Source organism: Chaetura pelagica, unplaced genomic scaffold, assembly GCF_000747805.2.
Source record: "Chaetura pelagica isolate M959 unplaced genomic scaffold, ChaPel_1.0 scaffold66, whole genome shotgun sequence".
NCBI lineage: Eukaryota > Metazoa > Chordata > Aves > Apodiformes > Apodidae > Chaetura > Chaetura pelagica.
Genome location: NW_009953811.1, coordinates 2,535,142 through 2,556,979, shown reverse-complemented (window position 1 = coordinate 2,556,979; position 21,838 = coordinate 2,535,142). Strand labels below are relative to the sequence as shown.

Genomic DNA, 21,838 nt, shown 5'->3' with positions numbered 1-21,838 from the left:
TCTCATCTCTCAAGTGCTTTTGCAAATCCCACCCTCTGCCTTAACATTTGTGCTGCACAGCATCTGATGTGCTTTGTGCTTGCTGGGTGGTGATACACGCTGCTCGTCAAAGCGGTGAGAGCGCTGCACAGTATGTTCCACGCCAGCTACTTCCTTTCTGGTTTAATTATAAGCGAGTTTGCTAATCCCAGTCTTGATTAATGAGATTAATATGCAAATGTTATGATGAAACTGAAGCTCTTTGTAATTGCTTGCAGACAGATTACCACTTCGAGTACACAGAGTGCGACAGCAGTGGCTCCAGATGGAGGGTGGCTGTCCCGAACCCATCGGTGGAGTGCTCTGGACTGCCTGACCCGGTGAAAGGGAAGGAATGCAGTATGTCAGCACTTTTCATTTTACTGACCATGACTAGCTGTTTGTCCTCGTATGGCTCCCTAAATCTGACCCTGATGTCCTGAGTGTCCTCTCCAACCTTTCCCTTTTTCTCTTGGAGCTGTGGAGGAGGGATTGTCTTTGCATCTTGGCTGTGTAACTTAATACCTGCTACAAGTACCTTGTATGTTAATTCACGGACAAGCCACATGTATTAAAACACCCCTTGAAGAGATGTGATTGCTTGTCTTGAGCTGCCATACTCTTCAGTTCTGCAGCTTTCCAGTTCATTTGTAGCTCTCTTGGCCAAAAAGGTGACTAGGAATGGCCAAATTATATTTGCATAGTGTCCACATTCTTTTAACCTGCATAATTTAGCTAATTCATAAGATAAATGCATAATGGTAAATTATTTACCTGAGTTATTTTCATGTTGAAGCTTTTGCATTTTATTTATTTAGGTATTTATTTATTTTTAACAACTCAGAGTGTTCTCATGTCACTTTGTCCTGTGTTGTTGGTGTCTTTTTTAATGTTAAAACACCTCATTGCATCTGGGGACATAAGTGAACTGCTGCTGTGCAAGCACATTTTAACTGTTCCCTCACTGCTCTGTGGATTCCCAAGCTGAAAGCTCTTTCCCATCACACTTCCTTGCTCTAGCAATTCTCTTCACAAAAGATCCTAGGAGTACTTTACTTTTTCAATAATTTGTACCAGGGTGTATACATTATTGTATCTGACAAGTGGGATGAACAATAGCAATGTCCTTTCAGTTTTAGAACAGGAGAGGTGGGATTTTATTCACTTCTGACTCTCCTCCTATAAAGGTTTATCGTTCATTTCTTTACAGCATGTAAAGACAAAAATGCCTTAAGTTGCAGTGTTGACCACTGCAAGATTTCTCACTGCTTGAAAGCATCATCTGAGACACTGCCCATGTCATTCTTGGTATTTGGGTTTAGTTTCTGAGGTTTTAAATGTGGAATCCTGTGTATCCTTAGAATGTGTTTTTGAATTGCAGACACACAGAGCTGGGAAACACCACAGATGGTTCCATAATTCATCCCCTGGCCCAAACAGCTATAGCAGCAATGATTTTGTCACTCGTGGCTGATGTTTGGCTGGACAGTTTTAAGGAACCTCTGATGATGAGGAGTGCACAAGTTCCCCAGATATTTGCTCATCTATTTTCTTCTATTCATTTTCCCTCCTGTTCAAGTTTTTTCTGCTGTTGAATCTTCCTTGTACTTCAAGTCTGTTTCTTTTTGGTGTCTGCACTATAAAGGAACAGAGTGTGTCTGCACACACTCTGGAGTACATCACTTTTTTTTTTTTTTTTCTGATATGCACTATTTCTTCTTAAACCTTATGATAAGTGATTTAAGGTCCAGCAACATTACATTCTTCTCAACTTTCTGCTACAGATTTTGACAAATGCTGGACTTCCCTCTTCATCTCCTCTTATTTCTGTGTCTTTTTGGTCTTACATCAGTTCCAATGAAAATTCAACTGTTTTATAACAATAGATGAATCTCTGGTTTCTCCATATCTGGCCCCTTGCTAGACAAGGAGAAAACTTTGCCCAGTAGATTGTCTGTGATATTATACACCAAAGTACAGGATTCTGTTAAAGAAATAAAATGGGTTTGGCTAATGTGATTTTTACTGCAGAATGTTTGAATCAGCATAGATTATTCTATCAATAGATTATCAGCATAGATGGTTCTTCCAATATATCATCAGCATAGATGATTCTTCAATGTGTGGGTTTTACTGGGAGAGGCAGCTTTTGAAAATTATGTGCCCTCCAGCTCTTTAGAGTTTGCACAGGAGAGTCTGTTGTTGATAGTGGGTTGTACTGAAAATGCAGACAGATAGACAACTCCTCACTGACTTGTCATGTTGTCTGAGCTGGTGATTTCTGTCTCATTTGACAACACAGCAGCTGGACCAAGGATGTCTTATACTGAAAACGTGAATTTCTGAAGCCTGAGGAAAATGAAAGGTTCTGTACTTGGGGCTGCTGCTGCAACTCATGTTCTCAGTGGATCATGTACAGAATAAGATTTGTGCTACAGACTTGGCCAGGGGTTGCATAGACTTCTCACCAGGGAATTAAAGGCTTCTTGAGATGCTTTCCTTTTCTCATAGGTCTAGTGTTATTTTATCCTGAGATAAAATAAAGAAGAAATGCCATAGATGTGTCATATCCTTTGAGATGAGTCTTTCTAGACTTTATAAAAATGTATTTAGATTCTCCTACATCTTGTAGATCCTACTGTATGCAGAGCAAACTGACACTTTGATATTTGGTAAACTCCTTGATTCCCTTAGGTATCTCTTTCAGTCCTTCAACCTGGAGAACTGGGAACCACAGAACAATTACCCCAGGTAGGGCAATTTCCAGCTTTGGAGATCTGTTGCCTTCAGAAGTTATGGTTGGGAACTACTAGTACTGACATATACCTGAGCCAAGTATGTTTCTGCTCTTAAGAAAGGGTTGCAGTTTTATGGTAGTATGAGCTCTTAGGGTTGTTTTTTTTGTTGTTGTTTTGGGGTTTTTTTGGTCTCATTGGAGTTGGCAGGGCCCTCAGTGGTCCTTGGTGGCAGTTAGGACACAGTGGCTATGGAGGAATCTGAGTGATAAAGTGGGTTTAATGGAGCTGCCACCACTGCTGAATTCACAATTTATTTTTTGTGGTTATTTTCATCTATTCAGAAGTACCTGGCACTTGAAAGTATCTGTTATTGATCTTTACTGCTCCCTGAAAACAGAATTGACCTACAGGCTGTCATTCATTTAGGATCCTGAGAGTACTGTGCCAAGCTCTTCCATTCCCAAATGATCAGCAGACATTCTCTTTAAATTGTGCCTGAACTAGGAATTCAAAAGATGGTATGAAAATATGCTAAATGTCTCCAATCAGCTCTGTAAATGTGTCTAGACTGTTGTCTCCAGTGGAGTGGAAAGACACTTGAGATTGCTAAAAATATATCAGCTCAGGTGCTTCACGTATCTGGAGCAATCTAGCTGTGGCATCAGAGCTCAGTTGATATCTCAAGATGTGCTCCTTTTCAGGATGTTGTGTTTTACTGCTTTTCATTTGAAAGAACCTATTTAAAGTTAGGTTGGGTATCTTTGTGCTCTGCTGCATTTTGAAGTGCACGTTAACTTACAAAGCAGAGTTTACTGTGACCTTCTGAGAGTACCTGCCAGCACACCCTGAAGTGGCTGTAGTCTCCAAAACATGTCAAGATTCAGACCTTTTAAGTCTTTGTCACAGTTTGACTCAGGTCCGACAACAATGCTCTCGATCCCCTCCCCCCAACCCAGGTAGGGAAGGAGAGAGAGAAAAAGAGAGAGACTTGGCCGGATTGAAAACTAAACTACACAGCTTTAATTAAAACACTAATGAATGATACAAGAAAATATATACAATTATATACAGATATGTTCAGGTATGGGCAAAAAGCCTCTCGCCTCCCCCCACCCCAGCAACTCCCACAGCACTTCCCTGAACTGGGAAGAGTCCTGAGGAATCCCGGAGCTGCTGCTGGAGAAAGCAGAGAGTTATGGGGGTCACGAGAGATCAAGCCTGAGGATCGACGGTGATGGATGAACAGAGTCCTCCCTGGACGCCGGCCATGGACCGAAGAGAAGGGGAGAAGAAAAAGGAAGGAAGTTGTCTCCTGTGATCTCTGACCTTCCTCTGAGCTTACGTAGATATATGGAATGGAATATCTTTGGCCAATTTTGCTGTCCATCTAACTCAGCCTCCTACGGGGGGGGTCACAGATCTCCCCATAGTGTCTGAGCTGGCAGAGTGCAGGTGCGGCCTTGAAGCCTCAGTAGTTAGAAAAACATTCCACTGTCTTATCAGCCTAGCAGAACACACTGTTGCTAGTTACAAGAGAGCTTACTGAAGGAAAAAAAAATCAGTAAAAAGAAAAATTGGCTTCATCCTGGCTCAAACCAGGACAGTCTTAAAAAACTTAATTTTAGAAGTTTATCTGCGGAGAAGACAAGGTGCTTTAAGAATTACTCACGGGGTTCAGACTAAAAAGGACTGTATTATTTTGACTGTTTTATGACCTGGGTATTAAAAGAAGTTTTTTCATTTTTGCTTTGTCTTGCCCTGAGAACAGAGCAGTGTAACGACACACCTTCTGCTACCTGCTCACCCTCCTGCTACCCTCCTTTCTGTATTCCTCCCATCCAGGTGGCAGGCAGGAGAAAAGAAGGAACCTCACATGACTGGGGTTTGTGATGCTGTAGGAGATCCTGCTACACACTGACCAGAGGTGAGGGAGGGATGGTGCAGGAGCAGCTCTGCAGCACACTTGCAATGCACTGGGACAATGTGCCCCTTTTTATATTTCACTCCCCTCTTTTTTTCTTCCTTTTTTCTTTTCCCTGATCTGCTTGCCCTGTGGGGCTGCTGCCATCCCCCCTTTTGGACTCTGCACCAGAGTGTCAGCCTGCATTTTGGTACCACACCTGCAGTGTGGTACCCCAAGGCTGCCTCTGGACAGGCCACAGCTACACCAGGCTGCTTGGCCACCTCTCTCAGGCTTATGTTTGTTCAGAAATAAGTCATATTTTTGCTGCTACCACATCACAGTTACAAAGGATCCTGCAAAAAGGCTCATTAAAAGTGCAGCTAAGATCTTGGCTAGGAAAAAGGCAATGTTTATTATAACAAAAGCTACTCTGTGTGGCTCTCTTTCTCATTTCAGATGTCCCCTCCAGGCATCTTCCCATTACTATTTGGGAGGTAGGGTACATACATGGAGGCAAGGAGCTTTGTGCTGGGGCTGAGGGGGGACTGTAGTGAGAGCCTCCCTCAGCAAAATCCAGATCTCTGAATCACTCCATTGCTTCTTGACAGGTGGGAATGTGCTTAACTAATTTGGCTTCGTTCATTTTTAATTACCACAGATCTCAGTCTGATCTCCTCATGTCTGGTAGTAGGAAGGGAATTTAGCTGATAAGGGTCACTACCAGCAGGCAGTTGCTTGGCTTTTTAAACAGAAAATATTTATGGCATTCAATGGGAGCAACTTGCTTTTGGGGGCCCTTCCCTGCACCCCCTTATGTCTGGCATCTCTGAAAACACTTTGCTTTGGTGTGCGGGGCTGTGCACAGTGTCTTAATGGGGCCTTGCAGTAGGAGCAAGGCTTGGTATTGTGCTCCTGCTGACAATCCATTGCAGTCTGTTTTGGTAGCCACAGTCAGGCTTTTCTGCCAGCCTGACCATATGCTGCATGTTTTACACTCAAATTAAAAGTCTGAATTTGGAGCTTGCTTTCCTTCCATGTCTCCTTTCCTTCCTCTCCATCTCCCTCAAGTACAACCCAAATATCAGGTTCAGAGCATGCCCTTGCTGTGCCCAGGCACACTGATATGCTCCTCTCAGCAGGCTTTGTGACCAGAAAGGGCTTAAAAGGTTCATATTTTGACCTCAAATTCTCTTTTAATATTAGAGTCATAGAGTTGTCAGGGTTGGAAGGGACCTCTGGAGCTCATCTATTCCAATCCCCATGCTAGAGTAGGATCACCTGCAGCAGGTCACACAGGAACATGTCCAGATGGGTTTTGGATGTCTCCAGAGGAGAGTCCACAACTTCTCTGGGCAGCCTGTTTCAGTGCTTTGTTATTCTTGCAGTAAGGAAGTTTTTCCTTATGTCTAACTTTAACTTTCTGTGCTGCAGCTTGTGCCCATTGCCTCTTGTCCTGTCTTATTCCACAGAATATGAGTTACTTTTTGCCCTCCTAAACAAGAATAGGTTGCACCTTATCTCATAAATATCTGTGAAGTTTAGCAGTGCTAAGTGCATAACAAAGAAACTAGTGAGAATGACAGAGCAATTAATGGAGCTGAATTTGCCATGTTCAAAGGGAAAAAGTGCTGGTAGGGTCAGCATCAAAATGCCAGTGTAATCGGGGAGATTTCTTAGGAAAGGAGACACAAAGACTATGGAAGAACTTGATCAAACATGGTGCTGTGGAGTTATTAATGATTCTGCTTAGTAAACTCCACCTCTACCTGGTGCCACTGAGGTGGGAGCAACTTCTTTGACATCAGAAATGTGCCCCAGTTTTGAGGCGAGGCTTGTGAGCATGTGCCAAATGGTGAGCACATGAAAAGCTCCACTGACTTCAGAAAACAGACTGTCCCCAATTACAATGGCCTTTACTGAGGCAATGGGCTTCACTGAGAGCAAAATATGTCCTGATTTATTGCTGCTGAGCTGTGTTTGTTCAGTTTATTCTAACTTGTGTAACCTGCTCCTAGGACACCACAGGAGGAGATATGGATCTCCCTGCTAATTGCAGTGCACTTTAGACACAATTAGGGCAAATGACCTTTTTCAGGCTTGCAGGTTTTATAACACTTTAAGGCAATTTAAGTGAACTACAGGAGTTTTAACGTTCTGCTTTTGTAGCAGAAAAATTAAATGGAAGGTTTTGAGTTTGATGTTTTCTTGGTCTCTGGTAAGACTGGGTATCCCAAGCAGGTAAGATGTGTGTCTGATCCTAACTCCCTTAAAGTCAATGGGTATCTGCAAATGTTATAACATGTGGTGTATGCATGTACATATCTGTGTAGATGGACAATATAAAATGAATGTTACACATCTGGCCAAACCTACGTGCTTGTTTTATCACCGTCTGACATGAAGTTTATATCTGTTCATTGTCGACTACATTGGTATTCAGGCAAAATCTGTGCAGTCTTTGTGCTAAGGAATTGGTTCTTCTGGAGTTTTACTTAGAATTTTAAAATACGGCTGGTAAAGATTTGAACATAGCAATGATCAGTTGTAGTAGTTTCTTTCATGTTTGTCTGGTCTCACAAGTAGGCTTTGAAATTGTTTGGTTGTTTTTTTTGTTTCAACTGAAGAGAGGAAATATGGTGACATCAGTGCAGCTCTGTGACAACGGTTGTATGCATTCTCATCTCTTCTCATGGCTTGAATGCACTAGATCTTGTCTTTATCAACCTTGTACTAATACATTTTTTAAATTTATGATGTCATTCAGACATTGCTTCTTTAGATATTCATCTTGGATGAAATAATGAGGTCAAGCTATTAATGGCTGCCTGGTGTTTAACAATGTCATTTAAAGCTGACATATGCACAGATATATCCTTACATAAGGTGACAGATGCTGTTGGGTACCTGAGCTACAGGAAAGTACTACTTTGAGACAATTTTAGAAAAACTATTCAGAAGATCTTCCCATTCATTCCTCCATTCTTGAGTCTGCTCACTCAAATGTAATATGCTGATCTCCATTTTGATTATTACCTTCCCTTCTCCCCTCTCTTTTGAACAGTCTTACGGCTCCCATGAAGCTGCCTGTCAGCAAGCAGGAGTCACAAAGGAAAGTTTGCTCTCTCAAAAATAAGTACAAAAAAAGTACGGGTATTCCCTGGGTATGACATTCAGGGAATCTCAGAGCTTCTTGGTATGATACAGATTTGGCTCTTGGCCTGTCATGTATTACCTGTTCCTCTGAGAGCATCCCTGCTAGTGCATGTTCCTAACTTGAGTCAGGTAGGTGAGTCCTGTTGATGGCATTAGGCTTCTCACCTGGACTGAGGATTGAAGCTACATTTTGCTATGGCTTTTCCATATGAATGTTTTCCTAATGTGTATTGTTACCCTGAGAGATATCCCAGTTTTACAAGTAATTTTTTTCAGACTTTTTCCTCTGTGCATTAACGTTACACTGTCTTTTTAGAGTAAGTCCAGATGTTGGCTTTTTGAAGCACAGATTCTTTTAGGTAAATAGTTAAAAAACCCAAAAGATTTTGCACTGAACCCACAGAGTTTTAATTCCTGGAGAAGAGTTACTGGGAACTGCCTGTTGATGTGTGTATTGAGACTTGATGGAGAAAGGTTGGTCTTAGTGTCTTTTGATGACTTCTTAAAACTAAATCAGTTAAACAGAGCTTCCTCTGAGACACTGATTTCTCTTTCAACAGGAAAGTAGCTGGCAAGTCCATGAGATTTGCTGTGGCTTGGTAGAGGGATGAGTGGAAAGCACAGTGTGTGTGTGTGTGTGTGTGTACAGAAGGGATCTCAGAGGGACATAGAAACCACTTGCACCAACCACTTTGGTTGGTAAACAATCAAAATAAGCCTGATGGAGCCTGTGAGGCCTGGAGAGCTACTCAGTCACCCTGAGGTATGATTCCTGCCATCTCCAATGCTGAGCCATTAGGCACTGGAACAGGCTGCCCAGGGCAGTGGTGGAGTCACCATTCTCGGAGATATTTAAAAGCCATGTAGATATGGTGCTTAGGGACATGGTTTAGTGGTGGACTTGGCAGTGCTGGGTTAATGATTTGACTTGGTTATCTTCAAGCTTTTTCCCAAGCTTTTTCTTAAAGATCTTTTCCAACCAAAACTATTAAATAATTCTATGATTATTGTAGCCCTGTCAGCAAATGTGATTGCTAACTTCTGGGTGATGACTGCCTTCATGCACTCTATGCCACACTTTCATTAATTTATTGAGTATTCCTAGTCCAAACCCACACCTTTCAGTGTCCAAATGATGATGTAGAAGTGATAATAAACCTGTCCTATGTGCCAGCCCAGATGGGGAAAATGGAACTATTCCTGTCCAAGAGGTGAACTGGAAAAAGCCTTGTTTTATTTGGTAATTTCTTGGATAAAAGGAAAAAAAAAATATTCTTATAGAATCATAGAATGGTTTGGGCTTGAAGGGACCTTAAAGATCATCTAGTAACAATCCCCCTTCTTGAGCAGGGACACCTCCCACTAGACCAGGTTGCTCAGAGCCCCATCCAACCTGGCCTTGAACACCTCCAGGGAGGGGGCATCAACGGCCTCTCTGGGCAACCTGTGCCAGTGTCTCACCACCATCACAATGAAGAATTTCTTCCTACTGTCTAACCTACATCTCCCCTCTTCCAGCTTAAAACCACTGCCCCTAGTCCTGTCACTATATACACTGGAAAAAAGCCCCTCCTCCGCTTTCTTGTAGGTCCTTCAGGTACTGGAAGGCCACTATAAGGTCTCCTTGGAGCCTGCTCTTCTCCAGGCTAAACAGCCCTGACTCTCTCAGCCTGTCTTCATAGGAGAGGTGCTCCAGCCCTTGGATTATCTTCATGGCCCTTCTCTGGACTTGCTCCAAGAGCTCGGTGTCCTTCCTGTGTTGAGGACTCCAGAACTGCACACAGTGCTCCAGGTGGGCTCTCATGAGAGCAGAGTAGGGGGACAGAATCACCCCAATAGACCTGCTGGCCGTGCTTTACTCTTAAGAAAAGGAAGGGTCTCCTCCACAGAAGGTACTCTTCCCCAGGTTACATCAGCTTTCAGTGTGATCACATTTCAAAACTAAACAACCTTGACAGACTTTTTTTCTTAAATCAAGATTCAGTCTGGTTCCTAATAACACATTGGGATATAATGACTGAAGAAAATGAACATCAATTATTCACAGTCTATTGGAGAAGCCTCATATAAATTATTCACAGAAGACATTCTGAAACTGGCTGAGATTATAGGAAACAATAATGAAGCAATGATTTAGTCATGTCCTTTGGCTTTCTTTTTTTTCTCCTCATGCCATATTTTGGTTGGTCCTTGGTTCCATGTTGTGTGGACCTCAGTGTCCCAGGGTACTGCTGAACAGATGCCTCTGTGTTCTTGGCCTTGGCTACATCTTCCCCTCCAGGTTTGTGGCATGTGTTTACTAAATCCAAAAGCTGTTAAGAGGGACAAGTGTGGGTTGTTGCCAACCCCATATTTCCTTTCTGAGTTACAGTCTTCACTCTGCCTGTGGGAGGCTGAGATAACTCAGCCCAGACTCTGCCTGCAGGACATGGCAACTTCTCACCTGAATCCCAGGCAGTGGGGCTTTGGATGAACGACCCAGGAAGGGGGGCGGGGGGGGAGGGATGGAAAGCCAGTGTTTGAGGTTATTTGTCTTGTATATTTCAATGGTTATTGTTCCTTTGCTATAAACTTCTACTGTTGTGGCATTCTAGCAAAATCCAGACCTATGTCTTCTTTTAAATTGAAGTGGATTGAGAGCCAGGGGGACACAGAAGGGTACACATCAACATCCAGACCCCAAGCATCAGGAAGTTAAGCAGTGTGTGATTGTTAGGAACAGTTACTAGAAGATAAATGAGCCAACTAACATTGAGTCCACCCAAACCACTGAGAGGGTCACAGCTGTACTAAAAGACAGGATGTGACCCTGGAGACTTACAGTCAAAAGGCAAATGAGGCAAGGCTGTTTATGGTCTGTTTTGCCCTCTAGGGAGCCGTTTCCATGTCTGCAAAGTGATGGTAAATGCTATTAGATCTGCAAAGTAATGTATTGCAAGCACTCCTTGGAAGTGGTTACACAGAGGGCAGTGCTCCTGCTTCAGGATGTCCCATGTCCATGGTGTGTCCCAGGAGGGAGGTAAGATGCCATCGCTCTTGGCTCACAGCATGGCCTCCTTTTAAGAGGAGGGGGATTAATTAGATTTACTAGACTGACATCACAGGTCATTAAAATTCATCCATTTAAGCTGATGCTGAGGCTGATAATTTGTCCTGAGCTTTTCTCCCATACGGTTTCCAGTGGGGGTATTGAAGTGCTTGAGAGAAAAAGAGTCCATCACGTGCCAAGACAGATTGTTCCAGTGATCAGTCATTCTTCCTATTAAAAATATGTGCATTATTTCCAATTCAATTTTTTCTAGGTTCAGCTTCCAGAAAGTAGTCCTTCTTACACAGTTCTCTGCTTGATTAGAGCCCAGTGGAATCCTGGAGATGCTTATATATTAATCAAGTTGATTTTCATTCTCCTATGGATAAACAAAATAGACTAAGCACTTCAGATCTCTCACTGCAAGACATTACCTCTAGTTTTAAAAGCATTTAAAGTCCTTTTGTTTTGCCTTGACCTCTTAAAAATGGCAAGTCACAACGATCTTCAGTATTAGAACAATCCTCTTGCCTGCAATACACACATTTCATCCTGCACATCTCTACCTCCACCTCTAAATATATCCACAGATCTCATTAACACCTTTTTGCATGTCTTGACAGTTGAGGCTCTTGATGAATAGTGGATCCACCCTGACCTTTGGGCTTTCTGCTCTGCAACATGTTTCTGCCTTCTACAGACTTTGAGTGGTCTCAGGCTTGCTAAACAGATCAGAATCACTTTTTACTTCAGAGTTTATTAGTCTGTCAGTCTTTCAAATGCCAATTTTTATACCCTCCCTTTTCTGTTTGCTTGCAGATCATTGATAAAAATGTGCATGGCCATCACACTGCGTCCTGGGTCAGGCAGAGCTGCCCCCTTCTTACTTGCTCAGTGCTATTTTGCCGTTGACAGCCCTGGCTGAGATCTGTTACTCAGGCAGTTCTTAATCCATTTAAGATGTGTTTTACTGGTATTGTGTGGTACTACCTTCTTCATCAGAATGACATGCATAACTAAGTTAACTGTATTAGAAACCCTAAGTCTATTACATCCACTCAGTCACCCTTATCAAGCAGCTTATAATCCTTTTAAAGAATGAAATGAGGTCTGTTTGACAAGACTTACACAATGGTTTTGGTGGGTATTAGTATTTCAGCTCTGGTTAATTTTTTATAAAGTAAACTCAGTGTCAGCTTTATTGCATGCATGTATGAGTGTGTGTGGCTGCTTGTGGCAATGTCTAACAGTACTTTATAGCATCTTTTGTGACCAGGACTGGTCACCTGTACAAACCACAATATTTTTTCCCCTCTATTTATTTTAAGAAAGCTATAGCTGTAGATCACCAGTAATGGCATTGGCTTCACTTGAGCTACTGAAGGACTCAGTGTAGCTGGCACCATGCAATATATTGTGTTGTTTCTAACAGCCTCTGAAAATGTTCTCCTAGTTTTAAAAATGCCTGTGATGGGCCAGTCATGAAACTTTTTAATGTGCTTCACAGTTTTTTCACAGAAAGCAAAATTAAATTCGGTTTTCACAATGTGTGTTGCTCTGTATAAGTCGGTGTGTAGCACCCAAACTGATATTTCAAAGGTATAGTAGGAAAGTTTGCAGTCAGAGAGAGAATCGTGATGTCCCAACACAATCAATAGTGTGGATTCTGGAAAAGGTTTTCAGAACTACATATGTAATTTAGCAGCCTTAGTTCTATTTTCTGAAACAGGGTAGACATGTAAGAAACTATTCAGTAGAGATGTTTTCTCTGAAAATTAAGTATGGGCTTTGAGGTCAGAGGCAAGTGATGTTCACAAAGGCTGCCTATAAGCATGGAGACCAGAGTTCCCTCTGGAGGGTGGCAAGAGGAAGAGCTTAGTGGAAGGCAAATAACAGCACACACCTGAAATATGTGATTTAGATTCCATAAGGTTCACATCGCACATCAACCTCCTGTTTGGTGATGTTGTCCTTCCCATTGACAGCAGCTTGCATGTGTCACCCTCACAAACACAGCAGTGCTGTGATCATGTCAGTAATTTCTGTGGTCATTCCAAGTGGTTGCTGGTCAGCACTGGATCCGTGCTCAGCTACGCTTTAGTAAGATGGAGAAGCCACAAGCAAGATGAAGCACCAGTGCCCTGGGTTGGGTCACCTGTCTGTGCTCTGCTCACCCCTGGGCAAGTGTCTCGGGGTCCATCACAGGGGACATCTGCTCTGCAGGGTCCCTCTGGGCATGGCCACACCCTGCCTGCCTCCGGCTGAGACAGACTCCTGAGCTGGTGCTGCTTAGATTAAAGAGGGTTTAGCTTGGATTTTGGTATCCCTTCTTACTGAAAGAAATCATGCTTTGGCAGTGCTAGGTTAATGGTTGGACTTGAGGATCTTAAAGCTTTTTACCAACCAAAACAGTTCCATGGTTCTACGGAAGAGCAAATTGTGTGACACTAGGAAAGGAGACCATCTCTGCTTCTCTTTCCTGCCCATCCCCCTCCAGCCACTCCCAACTGCCTGGAGCGAGACCAAACAGGACATCTGTTCCGATGTCAAAAGTGGTTCCTGTTGCCATTAGCCATGTTCAGCCCCAAATTGAACCTGGCAAGCAGCTGGCCTGCTCAGAGCTAGTTTTCTTGCAGACATATGTGTTTTGCTGGGAAATGCTGTTGCCTTTGAAATATGATTCTTACAAAAGGGAAAGAAGGCAATTCTCCATCTCAGTAAGAAAAAGGCTTATCTCTCTCTGGGAGGGTGAGTGATGCTTGGCAGTGTCCTGTACAGCAGCCTACCTTATCTCTTATACACTTTTTTTCTCTAAAATTTTCAGGTTGCAAGGAGTGAAAAGGTATTAGTTCAGTTAAAGCAACAATCTGCTCAACCTCACTGCAATAGAAGAAGAGGCTCTGCTGCCTCTTGTGTCTTCATTATGGCAGCAAATCACTTGCAGTTACTGACTCGTTATTTGAAATTCACAGATCTGGAATGTGTGGTTAAGCAGCTCTCTCCAGTTCTTGCAATTTAATTTTCTTAAAAAAATATGTGGAAAATGTTACGGATTTGAATGTGTCATGAGAGAGCTTGCTTTTTTGCTTCCCTTCCCAATGGCTTCTTTCTGCACCATTCAAAAGGAATAATAAAAAAAAAAGCAGCAGAATTAATTATTAGTGCTAACACAGTGAGTCAAGACATCTTTATGCATTTAAGGGGCAATCAGTGTTTATTTTCTTAGCATGCTAATATCACCCCAGTCAAAGATCCACATTTGCAAGACACAGGCCCACTGGTGATCTTTTCCAAGATCATCTGGTCTACCAAGCAAGATGTTCAAGGCTTTGTAGGCAGCCCATGTGAGGGGAAATGTGGAGAGTTTTGGGTTAGGTCTGCAGCTCTCAGCTGGGGTTTGTCATATTAGAGTCAGTGTGCTGCTGTGCACTCTTCTTAGCTACCATGCAGGTGGGTTAGACAGGTCTGCTCTGGCTCTCCAGTGCTGGTGATTTTGAGTTCAAGGTATAACAACTGGGTGAGGAAGGGCAAGGAGAACTGTGCTACAAGCCATCATTTTCACAAATTGCTTTTGGACACAGTCTGTGGGTAGATATTTAGTTTCTAAAATCTTGTTTTGCTCATGTAGACAAGCTGCAAACCAGGAGTCCCTATCTGAGTTTTCGTTTCAGTGCTGCCACATTGGTGAAAAAACAGACATTGGTGAACATCTCAATTTTATAGCCTGTATTGGTAGTTCAGATCTTGTGCTGCTGGGGCTGGAACATTCCTGTGTGATTCCCTTTAGTGATAGTTCACTCTTAATAATTAAACTGCAAAGAAGCAATGGAAATTAATTTGAATTAATTTCTCCATTAATCTCTTGGAAATTATTGTCTCCTCAGCTTTCTCCTGCGCCTCTGGTGAGTACCTGGAGATGAAGAACCAGGTGTGCAGCAAATGTGCAGAAGGGACTTACTCACTGGGCAGTGGGATCAAGTTTGATGAGTGGGATGAGCTGCCGGCAGGATTCTCCAATGTGGCGACTTTCATGGACACGGCGGTTGGCTCGGCTGAGAACAAAGCTGACAGTTGCAACAAGTAAGTTCTGTCTGCAGCTGGGTTCTGCAGCCACGGGTAAACCTGAGGCAGCTCAGCAGCACAAAGCCAGCTTAATGACTTGTCTAAGCTCTCCAGAGGGTAACCAGCCCTACTAATGGAAAACAGTAGTGACTGGGCAGTGAAATTTGTAGACATCTTGCTCCTGCTGTCGTCATCTCCTTGGGCTCATCAGCAGCAAGTGGGTCTTAGACCAGCCTGGAGCTGCTTTTATTTGTAGCTGGAAAGCTCCAGGGTCAAGGTATATGCTATACTATATTATCGTATAGTAAATGTAGCAAAAAAGGTACTATCACAGCCTATTAGAGACCCATGGTTATTGTAGGAGGCTGTTTCTGAGTATATTTGGAAGTATATTCAACCTATGGATACTAAACCTCTGTACTATGTACTTTTCCCATGCTTGGTTTTAATGAAAAGTATATTTACATGGAAAATAAATTAGAATCCAGTAATAAAGTTATAAACTCACTGCAGTTAGCTATCTTGGGATTCTGGGTTCTTTAGTAACTAACATGGTTTTGTGTAGTCGTGTGAGTAAAGTCTCCTCAGCGTCTGTGATCTCAGCTGGGGTTTGTTTTGTTTCTGTTCATCAGCTCTTCATGGACGCCTCGAGGGAATTACATAGAGTCCAACAGGGATGATTGTACAGTTTCTCTCATCTACGCTGTGCACCTGAAGAAATCTGGTTCTGTCTTCTTTGAATACCAATATATTGACAACAACATCTTCTTTGAATTTTTTGTAAGGCCTTTTATATGATGAATCCAACCTTATATTGTAAACATTCAATTCAGATAAATACCATCAGAAACAGCATTTTCTTTCCATTGCCTTCCCCATGTGTCCATAGCTTGCTACTGCTGAAAAAGGTAAAAAAAAAACCCAAACCTTTCTTCTACCACTTCTGATGCTTTTTGGCATTTATTTCAGCTTCAATACTCACACTAAGCTGATCCTATCTACCACATGCTGGGATTTTTCCATTAGAGGTCGTGACTGCCCCTTAGTCCAGCCTTTTACAAGACAACTGTTGGTGGTAGATGCTTCAGTTTAGGGGCATTTGACTTGAGATGCCTCTGGAGGGACTTGAAGTTTAAAAATACTTCTTACAGGACAGGCATCCAGAACCTGATGTGCTCCAAGAAATTAGTACTTGGGAACCTTAGCTTGAGTTTTAGATGCATTTATGTCATAGCAATTAAGATGAAAAGTAAAACAGAAGAGATAAAATGCTGATACTTAAAAACAACCAACACCAAAGCAGACACAATAGTTCTCCAAAGAGATTTAGGAGTAAAAATTCAGATGACTTTCAGAAGGAGTTAGACTCTGTGGACAGGTCCACATTGTGAAATGGAGAGGCTGGTGGTCATGAGCTCTGAAATGGGAGCAGCCTGGCTGGGCTTGCACCACGTTATATCCAAATTACTAAACCAATCTGGTCAGCAGGGACTTGAATGGGAAGGACAGCCCTGTTCTGCCCTCATGGGCATGATTGGGGTCCAGGGATCAGGGGATTCCAAGCACCATGCTCAGCAGTGGGGTGCAGATGCTCCATGTCACTGAGATGCTTTGAAAGGTTTCACCAATGGGTTGCTTTCCCTGGCATGTTGTACCTGCCATATGAGTCAGAAAAATACTTAATGATAGGATAACTCAGAGCAGACCGGGATTTTTCAATTATCTCCTCTGTTTAATACCTCTCATCCTGCCTGGTGGGCTCTGGTTTTCATCTGAAAAACACAGCTCATGGTATGTCATGGGAGTGCAAAGCCTTTGCTGGTGATGGTTAACGTGTTTTGAAGCTTGAAGAGTGTGAAACATCCTTATCCTTAGTAAAGAAGGGAAAGGAAGGTAAAAATAACCTGCTGGAGGTACCCTCTTGCTGCTACATCAGTGCAATCTGTTGCACTTTGATAACAGATGGTGCAGACAATGTTACTTAGCCATTTCCCTTTTGTATTAGAATATCCCATCTTCTTCATGGAGAGAAAGCAGCAAATATCACAGAATCACAGAATTACCAAGGCTAGAAAAGACCTTTAAGATCATGAAGTCCAGCCTATGACCAATACCACCACATTTGCTAGACCATGGCACTAATTGCCACATCCAGCATTTCCTTGAACACATCCAGGGACGGTGCCTCCACCATTTCCCTGGGAAGTCCATTCCCATGTCTAATCACCCTCTCTGTGAGGAAGTACTTCCTAATATCCAACCTACACCTCCCCTGGAGCAGCTTGTGGCCAGGCCATCTTGTCTTGTTGCTAGTTGCCTGGAAAAACAGCCCAGCCCTGACCTGACTGCAACCTCCCTTCAGGTAGTTGAAGGGAATGAGAAGGACCCCCCCCCCAGCCTCTTCTTCTCCAGGCTAAGCAACCCCAGCTCCCTCAGCCTATCCCTATAAGACTTTCCCTCTAGTCCTTTCACCCTCCTTGTTGCTCTCCTCTGGACCTGCTCCAGCACCTCAATATCCTTCTTGAAGTGAGGGGCCCAGAACTGGACACAAGACTCGAGGTGAGGCCTCACCAGTGCTGTGTACAGGGGGAAAATCACATCCCTACTCCTGCTGGACACAGTATTTCTGCTACCAAATGAATGTACCGGGATGATGAATCCTACCTACAGTTATTTGACTGACTGATCTGTTCCTGCAGTGGAGCAAATATATTGTTCCTTTAAGCACTGGCTGTGAAATGGATTTTTAAAATACTACTTTTATCCATATCCCACTCATTCACTTCCTTAAATTTATCACTCCCTGTCCAAGAAGCAGTGAGGGAGGCAGTCCCCCATACATGTGTCCTAGTCATCCTCAGTATTTTAGGGAAACCATGTTCAACGTTCTTCTCAAAGTCCTTTTTTTTTTTTTTTTCTTTTCTTGCATGCCCTTGTGCTTAAATATGTTTAACAATGATACTTCAGCTCTGGGCAGTGGCATTTCAGCAGCAGTGGCTTGAAGGCTGCTGGGAAATGGTGAAGTTTTGGGGTTCTCGAGGTGCAGGTGGCTGCACTGCCAGCCTGAGGGTAAGCAAGGAGATGTCTTCAAACACGGGAAGCAAGTATGATTTCTTCTTGTTAGATACCCAGTGCTTCCCAGACTCTTTACAAATTGAAGCTCTTTACAGCTTGTGAGAAGAGACTACATATTCTTATCTCCTTTTTGCAGATGGAAACCAAGACACAAAGATGCTGTAGTTCAAACTGCACAAAATAGGCATCTACCTTCTACTGAGGTGCTTCTTCTCACATCTTTTCCTCAGTGCTGTTGATCTAGATGGGAATTCAGTTCCCAGATGCTTTGGAGGATGTGGGATCCTTTGAGGAGGATGCTTGACCCCATATCTTCTGAAGGTGTTGAACTAGCCTTTCTTCTTGGTGGAATAAAAGCTGAGTAATTGAACTCATGCCTCAATGGGACTTGCTATTTTTAATCTAGAGAAGACAGTTAGGAGAAGCAAGAAGAGGACCACTGTGAGGCCATGCACCAAACCCTGCTGCAAGGAAAGACTGCTATTCTGTGCTGGACCTGAGCAAGGGACAATTAACCTCATGCCCTTGCCAGGCCAGACTCTCTATGGCATGTTGCCTCTGCCTTGATAACATTACTCTCATGCCTAGTGAGGTCAGGTGGCAGGGAGCCAAAGACACAGCAGATACTGGCTTTGTCCCATCCACTCCTACTTCCCCTCTGACTTAGAAGCCCACGGCCTCTGCATTTTAGAGAATTAGGTCTTGGTGGGCTCCAGAGGAGGAGGAGACAGCCAAGACAAGATGTTCAGCATCTTTTATTCCATCTGCATCAGAGGTGGTCATTAGAGGCACTGTTAACCTACTAACAGGTTTTGAAAGTTGGGAGGGGTTTCTTTGCCAGAAATAAGACAGCTGCTGTCCTAAAAATGTAGGCTGTCACAACTAGGCTGGCAGGGAGGTGCCTCTGATTGTGGTCACTGATCTTGTGTTTTTAATTAACAGATACAAAATGACCAGTGCAAAGAGATGGAGTCTACAGCAGACAAGTGGGTGAAGCTGACAGACAACGGGGAATGGGGCTCTCATTCTGTAAGTGCAAAAAACTCCTACACAAACCTTTTTCCCAATGCTAAATGTCTGTGATTTCCTCTGAGAGCAAACAAGGGCCAGATGCTGTGAATGCATCTGAAGGAGCACAACTTCCCAAGTATTGTGGGCAAAGTCACCAAGATCTCTAAGGGCTGATCCCAGAGCAAATGACATAGATGCAAGACTTCAGAATGATTTTTCTGGGCTTTGAATCAAGTGTTTTATAAGGTTAAATAGATTTTATGCAAATCTACACACTACGTGCAACCTGCATGGTTGCAACTGAAATATTCTACAACAGTTGTTTGCTCATGAGAGTATGAGATTATTCTCCATTGTTCAACTGAGTGGTGGGACTGTTGTGTGTGCATGAAGGCAAGCAGAACAGGCTGAAGAGCTGGACTGTACCCAGCTTGTGCTCTGTGGTGACTTATCCAGTTGGAAAGCAAGCTGGCAGCACCAGCCAGCAGTGCTGATATGAGCATGTCCACGTTGGGAGCAGCAGCCCTTTGGCCAGCCTGTGGCCAAGCTGGCTGAGTTTGTTTGGTGCACAGACCACGTGTAGCCCAACCCATTAGCTCATGCTGATGCCTGGTTTCCACTATGCCACCATACCCTAATTCCCAGAGCTGAGCTGGCAGAGACCTGCCATAGGTGACGTTATGCCAGCTGGAAAAGGCTTTTTATTGGTGTAGACAGCAGCTCATTCTCTGTTCTACATGGTCTGCTTGGCTCTGGTTGGCCATGCCTGTAAGCTAAGGTGCAAGCACCAGGTGAATCTCCTCAGGAGCAGAAGAACTGGGGAACTGGGTAACAGTGGTGAATAGCACAGGCTGAGAGGTAGATCCAAGGCCAGGGCATTGACTAGGTGAGCTGAGAGATGTAGACAGTGTCTGCACGGGAGATGGTGGCATCTGAGTTCATCGTCCAGGATGTGCAAGTGTCTCCACTGACTTTGAAGGTTACTTGGATGCTTGGCTAAATGTAGACATGTGAGCCAGGTGAGATCACTGGTCTGGCTCTCCTTGAGGCTGCTGTCTGCTTTGCAAGTCTCATCATGGCAGCTTCTCTGAGCCCACTTTTCCAGTTGCTGCAGGCTTTGTTTTCAGCATGCTAGTCCTGCTGCACCAGAGTTGATGTTGGGTATTTTTACACCACACATTATGTTTATTTCAATATGGTCCCAGTTCTGCTGTTACCTGCAGTAGTCCAGCTCTTCTCTGCCCCCATGGATAGTACATGTTTGAGGAATGGGAGATACAATATGCTCTATCTCCACTTTGCTCAGTTTTTTGAATTTTTATCCTGGTGAACAAAAATCATGGCCCATCCAGGCCTGTAAAGCACTGCTGTAAATCTCATTATCCTTAACCCTTATGCTGGTGAAGTTTATCCCTCTTTTTGTGTGAAGATACAGCACCTTCAGGGCACTATCATTGCATTGGCAATAGGCATCAAGTACTGGGCTAGCAGACATGGTGCTGCTTTGCAGGCCAGGCAGGGTCTTGGTAAACCTGCTGCTTTTAGTAAGTAGAGTGATACTGTAGTTACACAGGTGAGTTGAAGACAGCAGGCATCACCACTGCTGCTAAGAGAAGTGGTTCTGCCTTCCTTCTGCTCCATATCCCAGCCATGGTGCCACTACCCACCACCCTTCCTGTGCCAGCACAGGGGTTATGCTGAGCCATCCTGTGAAGGCAAGTAGGTCAAAGCAGTCAGAAACTGGGTTGTTTTCTGCATCTCATCTGCTGTTCAGGGTCAGAAAAGAGCAGGAGGGATGGGACTGCTGCTGAGGACATTCGTGGTTTGTGCCTGGCTTAGTGCTCATGATGTTCTAGATGCAGGCAGAGCTTGATATTTAAAACCTTTAAACAAAAGCTGCTTGTGAGCCTGGAGTTTTTAACCCTGGGTCCTGTTGGGTTTCTTTATAAAAGTGTATCTCAAGGTTTTAAAAACAAACTGATTGACTAGATCTGAACATAGGGCTGGAGATAAAAGCTCCCGAGTGTCAGGGGCAGCTGGATAAAGGCAGGAACAGATTTTTCCCAGTTCTGCTTGTAGCAAGGTCAGAAGCAGCTCTTGGTGATTTTCCATAAAACTGGGGGATCGAGCAGCTTTTTTATTAAACCCACTTTGGCACTCCTCAGAGATGCCTCTATAGCATCTTCCTAGCTGTCACCCTGTTATTTGACTCACTAAGCAGCTTAGGAAAAGCCAGGATTGCTGCTAGGATGCAAGAAATCTGAGTAATGAAAGTAAGAAAAACCCCAGTTTCTTGGTGAGGTGATGCCTGCTAAGGGTCGTGCATATTGTTGCAGGTGACACTGAAATCAGGCAGCAATATATTGTACTGGAGAACAACAGGGATTCTCATGGGGTCCAAAGTAGTAAAACCAGTTCTGGTGAAAAACATCACAATTGAAGGTAAGTGATATTTTCCTTTTAAGTCTTATCTCACTCTTTCATCATAATGCTTTGCTAAGTGCCATTTCTACAGCACCGAAGTGGCTTTTTTAGCTCTCCTGTCCCCTGTATTCTTCTCAAAAGTCTGGAAATAGAACAGCAAAACTTCAAAGGGGGAAAATCTGAAAAATTAGTTTAGCTGGTAAATGATGCCGTCTGCTGGAGAAGACAGGCTTAGCAAATAAAGAGAGAAAAAAAGTGTTTTCTTTAATGTAGTATAGAAAAAACATGCTTATTGTTAAGCCTCTCAACAGTGATAATTATATCATATCAGTCACATTTAAATTACTGTTTAAATAACTTAATTAATCTAGGGTGGCTCTTTTGGTCCTAAGTGTAAGCAAACTTGGAATGTCATATAAGATCCCT

General features: G+C 43.3%; 1 protein-coding gene across 1 annotated transcript in view; it reads left to right on the top strand.

The window, feature by feature from the left end:
- The first annotated feature begins 254 nt into the window (after positions 1 to 254).
- Positions 255 to 21,838, top strand: part of KIAA1324L (KIAA1324-like ortholog) — a 48,347-nt gene continuing 26,763 nt past the window's right edge. The window contains exons 1-5 of the mRNA XM_010001258.1: positions 255 to 378; positions 14,725 to 14,920; positions 15,535 to 15,682; positions 18,920 to 19,006; positions 21,325 to 21,430. Coding sequence (XP_009999560.1) covers positions 14,757 to 14,920; positions 15,535 to 15,682; positions 18,920 to 19,006; positions 21,325 to 21,430 — 505 coding nt within the window. The 5' untranslated portion in view covers positions 255 to 378; positions 14,725 to 14,756. The remainder of the gene's footprint in view (positions 379 to 14,724; positions 14,921 to 15,534; positions 15,683 to 18,919; positions 19,007 to 21,324; positions 21,431 to 21,838) is intronic.